The following is a 13,006-nucleotide window of genomic DNA, read 5'->3' as shown; positions in this document are numbered from 1 at the left end:
GTACAGCAATATGTGCCGCCCGTCCAATCAACGTGTTAGCAGTATTTGGAAGAGCATGGAAAACACTGTGTCGAATTAATGTGCAGTCTTTTGCATCTACCAAAGGCTGTAGAAGGTTATTAATCATTTCAGTATATACAGGACCTGAAAAAAGATGAAGAAATGGATTAATGCTTATAAAGGTTTCTGATACATAAAAGGGCAAGTTAAAAGTACAATTGTACTGTTTGATTTTGTCAGAAGATGAAGTAAGTGCTTACTGCTCTAAATAGAACTCTGTAACAGACACAATTTTGCTAAGCAGCCCTTTATTCATTCATGATAACATTTGCTAATTTTGCTTATTTACCTTAATATCAGAATTTTGACATAAAATCTTATCATGTGTATTGAAGAGAATTAATATGAAGTATCAGTTTCCTTACATCATTAATCTCTCAACAAGTTTGTTTAAAACTGGAGTCAGGCTCAGACTCAACTCTTCTCTCAGAGATCTAACTAGATTTGTCAATGTCTACAATAATTTACAACAATAAAAATACCTAAAGTACAGGCTATTGCAGGATTTAGTTATGCTGATCAATAGTATACACCATGATGAAGCCGAGATATATCTATTGAGTTCATTGAATCTAAATTGCGCTGCAGTACTACCTGTGTATGCATTTTTTATGATATTTTTTTTCCAATTGGCAAGATAAAAATTTTGTGCAACCAAAAAAGTGAAACAGTTTCTTATTTGGCCTCTGACATTATACAGTAGAAAAATGTTGCCTTAGTAATCAGAAAGTGTATGACAAATTATTGCATGTACAAATAGTTAGGACTCAATATACTGTAACCACTGGATTGTGTTCCAACCAACTGAAACACTAAAATAATGCAAGCCCCCAGCACCTACACACCCCCATATCTCTAAAATATTTAACCCCACAGTTACACAACAGTGGGGAAGCAGACAAATTCTCCCCACTTAACTAAACAACTCAGATGGAACCAAACGCAATGCATAAACAGTGTTTAGTTAGGGGGTGTCATGTCTCATGGGGGGTTCCTATCTCCACTCCTCCTCTCTAATTACTCTTTTTTTATAATATGATTTTTATTACAATTTTCAGTATACAATACAAATACAGGTAAAAGAAGAACAAACAATGAAAGAAAGAACTTTACATTCACTTACAATATTTGTTTGCTGTCAGGCTCTCTAATTACTCTAATAGTGGAGAAAACTGCAAATCCCCTATCTTCACTTTACCAGACTCGTACTACAGTAACAATATAGGTTTAAATTAACAGTTATCTAATGAAATGGAATGTCAAATCAATGCTACTGCAAACAGTGCATATTTATCCACTTTCATGTTTCTCAGACAAAATATTAAATTTTCTGAAAAAAATACATGTGTATTTCCAAGGATGTTTCACATTTTATATAATTCCCATTCATTTACTATCCTCATTATTTTATATATTCCTTCAAACTATATCTTATATTTACTTTTACACTTCCAATGTCATTTCATTTATTCTCTTTTCCCAAGAATACATCTTATGTTATCCCCTCAATCATGTAATCCTTCCCCAGGATTCAATAAACTCTGCATAGGCTTCAAACAGGGCCGACATGGAGTGTTACCACGGATGTGATGTTGCTCATTGCACAGCATCTTGTCATACATATTAATGAGCATGGCATGCGTAAGCAAGGTTTCACGGTTTGCAGCAGTCTTGTTGGCTATGAAACCTCTTATTTGATTGCGGATAGTATTTCTGTGTACAGTTGCTGGCCTCTCACATACTTCATTCTGGGTCTTAAAAAGTTAATTTTGCATGAAGATCCACATTACTTTAAGATGTTAGTAAGCCATTAGTATGTTTTACACATATTGCCCATTTGTTCACATTATTTCCCATTTGTTCATATTATGAGGGCTACTGTTCCTCTTTTTTGGAGAAGTAAGGTCACAGATAGCAGTGATTCTGCCCAAGGATAGTATGACAGTATGGCATTTGCTTTTCCTTTTCTTTAATTTTCTTCATTTAAAATTTTTTGGCCACTGTTTCCACAATGTACCATGTAGCAAAAACAGTGGAAGTGGAGAACCTGTGCACCATGTTTGCACAATGGTATGTATCATGCAGCATTTTCAAACACTATGTACATACCCATTTAGCAAGATAATTGTAATTGGTGGCAGAATATCAGGATATAAAGCATGATTGGTGGGAAATCCTCATTCTACATTGGACTTGATCTGTGGTAGTGAAGTCTGGAGTTTCTGGTGAGGGAGCATGCTTCCGAGTGCAGAGCTGGGGTGTCTAGGAGTCCAAAGTGTTTGTTGGACTCCTAGTTCAGCATCATGGGCCCTGGTTACTGCAGAGGGACTACTCAGGCTCAGAATACAAATCTGAAGCATGGAATAGTGTTGCCAGGGTTTTGACCAGTGCTACAGGTATTCCCTGCACTGACGAGCAATGTCGACACCAATTCGACAACCTCAGGAGGAGGAAAAAGGATACCCTCAACCATTGCATCAGGGAATTTAGGACTGGACACACCCCACAGATGTGTAAGTATCAATAACAGTGACTACTTGTAAGTGTTAAAAGCTGAATAAATTCAATTCTGGTATTCATAATGATATTCTGTTCTGTTCTGTTTTTTCCACAGCTGTCATGGAGAGGGCTCTTAATGTGAGGACTCATGACATGAGATTGGCAAATATGTGAGAAGCATGAGGTATGTATGCATCAGAACAGTACGTTTTTTGTAGCATTAAAAGTTGAAGACAGCTTTCTTGGTATTGAATCAAATTGAGCATGCATATCACAACTATAAAAATAAATATGCATACCTTAGTCTGTAGCACAAAGCAACAATCCCATATTCTCAAATAACAGTCAGCACGAATATCTCAACTGTAAAAGGAAACCATGAATGCATTAGTTGGTAAGACAAAATAACAATACAGTAGTGGAGTAGAGCAGTACCTCCATCTGGTGTAGGTGTGCACCAACTGTGTGGTGCAGAATCCTCCACACCAATCCTGGCAGTTCCTAGTGAGTGGTAAAATCACCACCTCTGTCACTGCTGCTGGAGGGAACCACTGGCCTATCTTATAGGGAAAAACTACCTGAGGAGTCGGGTACTGCAGTGGCAGCAGAGGGTTGCTGCCAGGTTGCATCCAAGATGTTCTGGGCCTCAGTGTCATAGCCAGTGGAGTGAGGGAAGGAGGATCCTGTGGGGCAGGTCTATCCTGCTGTGGGAAAAAAAGAGAAGATAAGGGTTGGATGAGAGAAAAAAAGGGAGAACATTAGCAACGTCATATGTGACGTACAATGCATTCATACAATTATTTGACTCTATTCTGCTACCTTTACTTCTAAGACTACCAACTCCTAACAAATAACTTTTTTTACTTTTAAGACTAACCAGCTCATAAGAGATGCACACTATACTACAAATTGCAGCAATCAGTCCTCGATGTGTGCATATACTGCACATGTGCAAGTTCCAATTATACAGATTACAGCTGCTATAGAGGTTTGAATGTACTGTATAATACTGATAACAAATTAACAGTATTGTATAGCTGGGAAGTGAGTTATATGAACCCACAATCTCTGACTACTGTCTAATGCTGTACTGTTGGTTTGGCTAAGAGACTAATACATGTATACTTGTTGTTACAGTTGAGATATGCATGCTCACCTTGATACAATCGTAGAAGATACACCAAATAAAATATCTTAAACTTTTAATGCTACAATAACTGTACTGTTCTGCTGTATACATACCACATACTTCTCTCATCCATGCCAATCTGGCAGCATGAGTTTGCACATTCAATTCTCAGTCTGTGACAGCTGTGGAAAAAACACAACAGACTACCATTATGAATGGCAGTCATGACTATATTCAGCCTTTAACTCTTAAAAGTAGCTTCTGTAATTGATACTTACACATCTGTGGGGTGCTCCCAGTTCTCATTCTAATGTTTGAGGGTATCCCTCTTCCTCCTCTGGAGGTTGCTGTAGTCATGTCTACATTGTTCACTAGTGTGGGGGATACTGGTAGCATTGGTCAAAGCCCAGGCAAGACTATTCCATGCCTCTGACTTGTAATCTGAGCCATAGCAGTCCCTCTTGAATAGCCTGTGCCCTCATTCATTCACTAGGAGTCCAAAAAACACTTTAGTCTTTTGGACACCCCATCTCTGAGCACAGAATGTCAATCCCTTTCCACAACACCTGCCATGCTTACTACAGAACAAGACCAATATAGAATTATATTTTCCCACCAATTGCAGCAGGTATCGTACTTACTGGGAGTGTACACTTTTTTGCTTTGCAACATTTGAAACCTCTGCATATTGCTTACCATCACACAAACAAACTGCTTGATGGTGCACATTGCCAGGCCATATATTTAGTAGTAATTGAATGCATCCAGTTTCTATTTGTGGCTGTCCAGGTCTTGTCTGCTCTGTTACCTGAGTGGTCCATTCATCCAGTTTGTACACTGCCAAGCTTCATGCAAACCAGATGAGCACAGCCAAATATGTTTGTACTAAGCTGCTCATCACTTAAACACTGGCCAAAAAAAAGGAGAAATAGTTAAAATGAGGAAAATCAATCTATGACATACACACTAGAAAATGTTAGTACACATGAGATATGTCTACATAAGTCTGGATTTCAACTCTCACTCCAATGCGCCTTCAGAAAACAAGATGAGTGCCTTATCCCTCTTTACCACACAAACAGCTTTGCAGCAAAGAACTAAAGTCATTCTTCACACAACCAAGTGCAAATGAATTTATACTGATATCAAGGCATAAAGTGTTATTTGTACATTTATTATATTTATTAAATTCTGATGTAGTACACTTAGTGATCACACAACCTGTTATGATTATTGCAAATATTCAGCTATGTCATAACTTTCTGTGTTTCTTGGGCATTCATCAGTTATCTGACCAGTACTCAGAAACATGCAGTGTGTAAGCCAATTTATATCATTTTCCTTAAAATGTGTGAGGGTATTAACTGGGGATAATATGATATACAGTTGCCAACAACTGAAAGGTAGGTTGGATTGTGCAAACAAGCATAGACTGCTCTTTTTTTGAGGGGAGGAACAAAGGTGAGTTCCTGTTATGGCACATGCAAGATTGTTCTTTTGAGGGGGTAGAGGCAAAGCTGTGTTACTGTTATGGCATAAACAAGCACAGATTGTTCCTTTGGGGTGAGCAAAGGTGAGTTACTGTTATGGCACAAATCAGAATGGACTGCTCTCTTGGGGGGGGCAGGTGAGTTACTGCTATGGCACAAACAAGGATATGCTGACCTTGCTACTGTCCTTGCTTTCCACCCTGTATGTTGTTTGATCTTGTGAGGGTTGTATAGTCAGAAACTGCAATGTGTCTCATTACTTTCTAAGTTCTCTCTTTAATGTTACATGTTAAGGTAATTTCTGTACATAACGTCAACCTTTGACTTATTTACTGTACCAAGTGATGAAATACAAGGATATGCCATGATAGGGTTCCTATTGCGTGATCGAAAATTGTAAACAGTGAACACGTATTGCGCAAACCCGATTGGTTGAAATGTCAAAACGTCACGTGCTTAAAATGGAAATCGCCGTAGGGAATAATTTCCATTTACTTCAATGCAGTGCAATATCTGAGTAGGAATATTTAAGTAGTGGGGGTGTGGGGGTGCAGCCCTCCACATGGGGGGTGCAGTGGGACTTGCCCCCCTGCCTACAGCATCTAGGTTAAGTATAGTTTTTTATTTTTATTTTTGTGTTATATTTTCGAAATTTCAAACATCGCTCATATGGTGTCGACCATATGGTGTTCGATATTTGAAACTTTCGAAAATATAATATAGACCCACGATGATATTATTAAATAAGACACTCCAGGTTCAGGACTTACCTTGTAAATGCAGCAGTTGCCACAGTGTTAGTTCAGGGCTGACTGATGTAAGCAGTACACATCCAATACATGTGAAGCTAAAGGTTGTGTGAGTTGCCTGGCATCAATGTTACTACATGCATGTGAATAGGAGGAAGGTTTTAGGCTCCTAGATGGTGTGTGAATGTGCTATGCATTGTCTCTTAGCCAGTGCAAGGACAAACTGAGCATGCCTATGTCTGCCTAAACCCACAGGAGCTGGTGGTTCCACCTCTGACACAAACACAAATTGTGGCAACAAATAAGAACTTTAAGTGAAGAACACTAAGGAAAGGGAAAACAAAATGCCGTGCTGTCATACATTCCAAAGATCAAAATATCATGGCATGACCTGTGAAGTGCACCATAAGTTTGGACATGAAAATCCTATAACAGACATGTCAGAAATTAATTATACACATTGCAGTTTCTTACTTAATAGCCCTTACAAGTGCATCCATTATAATGTTGTGACAGTTTGATGCTGTCAACTGTGGAACATTTCAAGGTCAATATAAGTTAAACATACAATGACCAGTTAAACACCACAAGTGCAGATATACTAAGCGGTAAGTTAGCCATGTACCCTGAGTATCAAAAAGAAAGCCTTTATCTCTCTGAATTCAATTAGGCCCTTGGGCCGATAGCCTAGTACCTACCTATAAATCTATGAACCTCTAGCACAGTTATCATCAATTACTGAGAGTGTTGTGTGGTGGTTATTACAGAGAAAAGTTACAAAGTAGTGATGCACATTGTAGTTTCTGACTTCACAACCATTACAACAGTGTACACTATAAAGTTGTGACATATGGATGGTAACAATTCTCTAGATTTCCAAGGCAATGTAAGTCACAGGTACAGTGAACATTTCTACAACAGCAATGCAGATATAGTAGCCAGTAAGTTAGCTATGCACACTGAGAATCAGACACAGATTATTTATCCCTGAATAAGAAAGGTAGAACACTGAGATATGGCAAAGTTATAATCATTTGCACAGGGTATTGGGGGGGGGGGCAGGAAGCCTAGGCTGACACAAGCGGTCAGTAAGTGTGTGTGAATGCAAAGGAGAAGGTGGCAGATATTTGGACAAAAAAATTGGCAGTGAGACAGAATAAGTACCTGTTGTGTGTGTTTGTAGAGGTCCTCCAGGTGAAATTGGTGTGTGTGTGTGTGTGTGTGTGTGTGTGTGTGTGTGTGTGTGTGTGTGTGTGTGTGTGTGTGACCATAGCCAAGCCAGATGCTGTGAGCCATGCATGGTAGAGGTGATAGTTCATTGTTGGCATTCTTGACCATAAGAAATGACTGCTGTTCACTGGATGAGGTCCCTTCACAGGAATGCCCAGGAACATGACCCCATGGCCTACCATATGTGGGTGTGGACAGCGCACTCACTGATGGAGCAGTGGAAATACTGCCACTACTGGAGTGTGATCAGGCATGGCCACATTGGCTATCAGCATATGTTGTGGTTGACCTATGCCCAAAAGGACGACGTTCCCCTCCCAGCAGATGCACTATCATAGACACTGCTCATTCCGTAACAGACAACCCTCTGTCCATCATAGATACCCCTCATTCCAAAGTTTCATTCATCCAATCCAGTGAATTGGCAAGACAGTGGAGGCAGTCACATATTTCAACCTGAACCACATACACAACCATAAACATTTGTCTGGACCACCTATGGGAACATGCCTGTGCCTCCATGATGGCCCTAAACATATGTAGAGTTGCCAGGTGTAGAAGGGACAGCAGGCCCCCTCAGAGCACCCCTATCAATCCTCCTGTGTAGCGTATCATCCACACTTTGGCTATGATCAGACTCAATATGCACTGAAGCCACAGTAGCCACACTTCCCTGATCAATGTCTTCACCCTCCACTTGTCCAACATCTGTGGGCTCATTGGAATGGGTGGGCATACACCTATTGGCTGTGTGCAATGTAAATGCAGGGGATAGAGGTATGTCGACTTCTCTGTCAGATTCAACCTCTGCACCTCCTGACTGCACCTCTGTTTGGCCACCATTATCATCAAAGTCTGCTAAGATACTGACATCAGGTGGCACAGGGCCACAGTTCCACTGTCAGACTCACCTCTGATAAAAAACAAGGAGTGTAAGAAGAGCAACATATCCTTGTTAGTGCCATAAGAGTAACTCAGCTTATCCCCCACCCCACAAAAGTGAGAATAAAACTCCTACCTATCTAAGTACAAGACTACACAGCACAGTACTTAATGCAACCACCATGGCACAAGTCTGATTTATGCAGGAGTGCAGGAGAACTTATAGTAGATGATATCAGCAGGCCATGTGGAAGACAAGAGGTTGGGAGACCTGTATGAAAGGGATGCATAGACATGAGCAACTCTCATAAAACTGGCCATCAGAGATGTAACTGTATGATACTACACCTACTCTGCTGATTAGACACACACACACACATACACACACACACACACACACACACACACACACACACACACACACACACACACAGTCAACTGCACTGAGAACTAAAACCCCACTTATCTAAGTGCACAGACTAAAGAATACAGTACTTAATGCAAGCATCATGGCACAAGACAGATTTATACAAGAGCGCAGATGTACTTATAGTAGATGATATCAGCAGGCCATGTAGTGCACAACAGCTTGAGAGGCCTGCCTAGGCACATAGCATCAAGGCATTATATGAGGCTAGTAGCCTAATAGTATTAATAGCACTAGGCTGTTTAAAAGCCTATGTGTGTAGCAACACATGTGGCCTTAGTGACCATTGTCGGATGTTTGAGTTTAGCAGAGTGAGGTTGTAAGTACCATCAACTGGCCCTGTCCATGATGGAGCAGAAAATATTGTATATTACATTTTGAAGTGTGCTTAATATATGTGTGGAAAAAGTACTGAGACCCCAGTGTTGTAGTGCTTGGTGATGTGGGGGCAGGGGGGGGGTAACACATGAATATATTGTAAATATAATTAGATCAGGCCCTTGGGTTGTAATGTTTCCACATATAGTCTTATGTCAGGCCAAGGAAATGGAGAATAAACACCACTAATAAAGTATATATATATATATATATATATATATATATATATATATATATATATATATACAGTCCCACACCACAGTGAGCAGGTGGTTTGTGCAATGGTGAACAAAGTTTACACTCATGAGAGACATGCCTGTTTGCGAACAGGTAAGCAGTACATAAATGCGAGACAAATTGCAAATGTCTGATAGCTCCATCTGTACTCTAAGACAGGTTTTGTAATGTCCAAGAGCATTAATTTCATATATCTGGTTTATATTTGTGGTTGTCTGCTTCCTAGGTGGTCTGGTTTGTCCTCTTTCTGTAATGTGGCACTTTCTGCAAACCAAATGAGCACAGCCCAACCTGTAATGTATTTGTTGTCTGGTAAAGGTATAGGAATATGGAATTGAAAAAAGGAGAAATACATGAAATGAGGAAAACCAATGTATGACATACACAGTAGAACATAATAGTACACACAAGATATTTCTACATAGTTCAGGATTTCAACTCTCACACTAATGCATCTTCAGAAAACAGGATGTATGCCTTATTCCTCTTTGTCACAGAAACAGCTTTGCAGCAAAGAACTGAAGTCATTATTCATATAACCAACTGCATCAGAATGTACACTACTATCAAACCATCAGCTGTGATTTGTACTTGTAATTCTCTTTACTATATTTGGACATTGTCCATTTAGTTATCACACAACTTGTTTTGATTATGCTTGCAAATATACAGCTCTGTCTTACATGTTGTATTTCTTGGCACTTCAGTTATCTCACCAGTAGTGTGTGACATGCAGTGTGTCAGCCATTCCATATAATTGGCCTTAAAATGTGTGAAGATATTAACTGGAAGTTATGTGATATGCAGTTGCCAGCAATAGAAGGCCAGGTTGTAAAGCACAAACAGGCATGTGTTGTTCTTTTGGGGGCAGCATAGCTGAGTTACTGTTATGGCATGAACAAAGGCACACTGCTCTTTTTTTTTTGGGGGGGGGGCAAAGCTCAGTTACTATTATGCCACAAATAAGCATATCCTGTTCTTTTGTTGGAGAGCAAAGGTGTGACTGCTATGGCACAAGCAAGGATATGATGTTTTTGTTACGCTCCTTGTTCTGCATTCTGCCTGTTCCTTGATCTTGGGAAGGGTTGTAAGTCAGAAACTGCAAAGTGTATCATTACTTTCTAACTTATCTCTTTAATGATTTACCAGTAAAAATGTATGGTGTTAAACTGAGGCTATACAGTAATCATCAGTATTCTTGAGAGGTATAAGTGTATGAATCTTTGATGCCTGAGGACTACTACTTATTACTGGACACATATAAATCAAATACGTCTCTGCTGTGACATGTTAAAGTACTTTTTGTACAAATCCACCACTATTTACTTGATTACTTTACCAAGTTGCAAAATACAAGGATATGCCATAATATTATTCAAGACTACAGTCTACATTCAGGACTTACCTTGCAAATGTAGCAGCTGACACAATTTAGTTCAGGGCTGACTCTGTCTGATGCATGCAGTACACAGCCAATTCATGGATTCATGGGGAGGTAAATGCTGCGTGAGTTTCCTGTCATCAGTTTTATTATATGTATGTGAGTAGGAGAAAGGTATTAGCCACCTAGGTGGTCAGTGAATGTACTATGCATTGTATCTTAGCCAAAGCAAGGGCATACTGTACATGCCTATGTCTGCCTACAGGCACAGCAGCTTGTGGTTCCCACTACAAGTCCTTCTCCAACTGTGGTTGTGGTGACCTAGGTGTTGCTGGAAGGATGTGAGTTCCTTCCCTTTGCTGATCATGCTGCAGCTGTTTCTACAAAATCAGATTTTGTAGCATAGCACATACTGTGAAAACTTGTGTACACTTGCATGGATTTTACTGCAGGCATCCACCAGATGTATCTAGGCACTGTCACTGTGACTTCAGCAGCCTAAACATTCTCTGTATGATGTTGCTGGTTTGAATGTTTGCCTCATTATGCCGTTCCTCCATGACTGCGTGTGTGTGTGTGTGTGTGTGTGTGTGTGTGTGTGTGTGTGTGTGTGTGTGTGTGTGTGTGTGTGTCTGCACTTCTGATGGGTGTCATCAGCCATAGTTCCTGTGCATAGCCGGCATCCCCCAGTGAATGGCCTTGTGGAATGTCCACCCTAGCAAGCATGTGGTACAGCTGTGATGTGTGCCAGATATGGTAGTATTGATAACTGTCAGGCTTGCCAGCACACACATTCAAGATAATTTCCTGGGCATTGCACATGACTTGGGAGCTGATGGAGTGGTATCCTTTGTGGTTAATGGAGATTCTACTCTGCTCACCAGGTGGTGCCTTAATGTGTACATGAGTGCAATCTATGTCACCCAGTACTTTAGGGTTGTTGACTATATGGTAGAACTGTTACATATTGTTGGCCCTCTCCTCAGAACTACAGGGAAAACATATGTGCTCACTGGCATGCATGAGCACAGCATCAAGGAATTGGTGGAAGATCCTGGATAATGATACCTGTGACACATTCATCATGTCCCCAGTTGGTCTTTGAACAGTACCTGTAGCTAAGATTCTAAGGGCTATCCACACCTTAGTTTCCACTGGGATGGGTTCTTCTTTGTTGGCTCTGGCTCTGGTTTGAGGGTGGCAGAGCTCACAGAGTTCTTGTAATGTGTCGCTGTCCACCCTGTAGCACTCTACAATCTCCGGATCATGTAGCATCTGATAAGTTACCCTGGGGCTGAACACTCTTCTCATTCTTGGCCTAGGCCTATTGTCACCAGCACCAGCAGCACTGGCTTCAGCCTCTAGCACATATATAAGGAGCAAAGCTGTAGCAGCTCCTATCATTGTGTGCAGTTAAAATTTCCTTGTCTCTAGTCCAATGGTATTGAAGTATTCAAGAAAAAAAACAATGGAGGCTACATGGATGCTTTATAGGTTGTTGACTAGCTCTGCCATGCTGGATTGGTTCATTAAAATGCAATTCACCTGCTTATGCTATAATTAGCATCTATTAAACACAGCTACTGCTTGTTCATTAGTGTGCTATGTGCACCTCCATGCACCTCCACACAACGCCACACACCTTTGTGCAATTTTTTATTTATTTATTTTATTTTACATTTGTTGACCGGGCTAGTCTAACTGGATACATGTCCATTTTCAGTAGAGGCCCGGGGAGAAAAGCTCCAGGAAAACATGCAAAAAAATTAATAAAGCTTAAAAAGTAAAAAGCAGCCATTGTTACAAAAATTAGTTAAAAACTAAAAAAAAAATTTTTTTTTCAGATGTGCATAATTATACTACTCAAAGTGAACAATGACAATAATATATATGTAAACATGGATTTATATGTAGAACATAATATATAGAGGCATTGTAGGGAGGACTGTAGTGGATGTAGGCTGAAAAAGAGAGTCAAGGATAAAAGTTAGTCAGGGTTGGTACAGGAGCATAACCAGTGGTTATTGAGAAATAGTTTTAGATTCCTTTTAAAAAGTGGGAGAGAGGTCTGAGATGTAAGGTCATGTGGTAGTTGATTCCATACTTTTCCGACAGAGTTAGAGAACAAGGAGTCGCCTGCTGAGTTTTTTGATTTGGTAGTATTAATCAACATTTGTTTGAGGAGCGTAGATTCTTGAGGTTATTATATGGTATAATGAGGCTAAAGAGTACTGGAGTGTTGCTAGGTTGATACAGGGTTTTATGGGCTATTTTAAGTTGGTGAAATCGAAGCTGGTTAAGAAATTCTAACCAGCCTAGTTGTTTTAGATTCAGACAGTGATGTGTTCTAAAAGGAGAGCTTGTAGCAAATCTAGCAATATTATTATATGATATAGCTAGTCTGCTGAAGTTATTTTTAGAGAGGTTGGTGTATATGGGGGAAGCATAGAATAGGGATGAGATTAAGTGGGTTCTGGCAATAGTCGTCCTAGCTTCTGGTGTAAGAAAAGGTTTGATTCTGTAGAGGGATCCTAGTCTTCTGTT

The 13,006-nt window shown here is 40.0% G+C and overlaps 1 protein-coding gene across 1 annotated transcript in view; it reads right to left on the bottom strand.

Annotated features, from left to right (window-relative positions):
- Window positions 1-13,006, bottom strand: part of FAM135B (family with sequence similarity 135 member B) — a 2,319,882-nt gene that overhangs the window by 1,201 nt on the left and 2,305,675 nt on the right. Inside the window, exon 19 of the mRNA XM_044067284.1 lies at window positions 1-144. This exon is cut by the window's left edge and continues 1,201 nt beyond it. Within this exon, the coding sequence (XP_043923219.1) occupies window positions 1-144 (144 nt within the window). The remainder of the gene's footprint in view (window positions 145-13,006) is intronic.

This window comes from Protopterus annectens, chromosome 3.part1 (assembly GCF_019279795.1).
Source record: "Protopterus annectens isolate FY-2018-M chromosome 3.part1, PAN1.0, whole genome shotgun sequence".
Lineage (NCBI taxonomy): Eukaryota > Metazoa > Chordata > Ceratodontiformes > Protopteridae > Protopterus > Protopterus annectens.
Note: the sequence above shows the minus strand (reverse complement) of the source record. Positions and strands in the feature narration are given on the sequence as shown.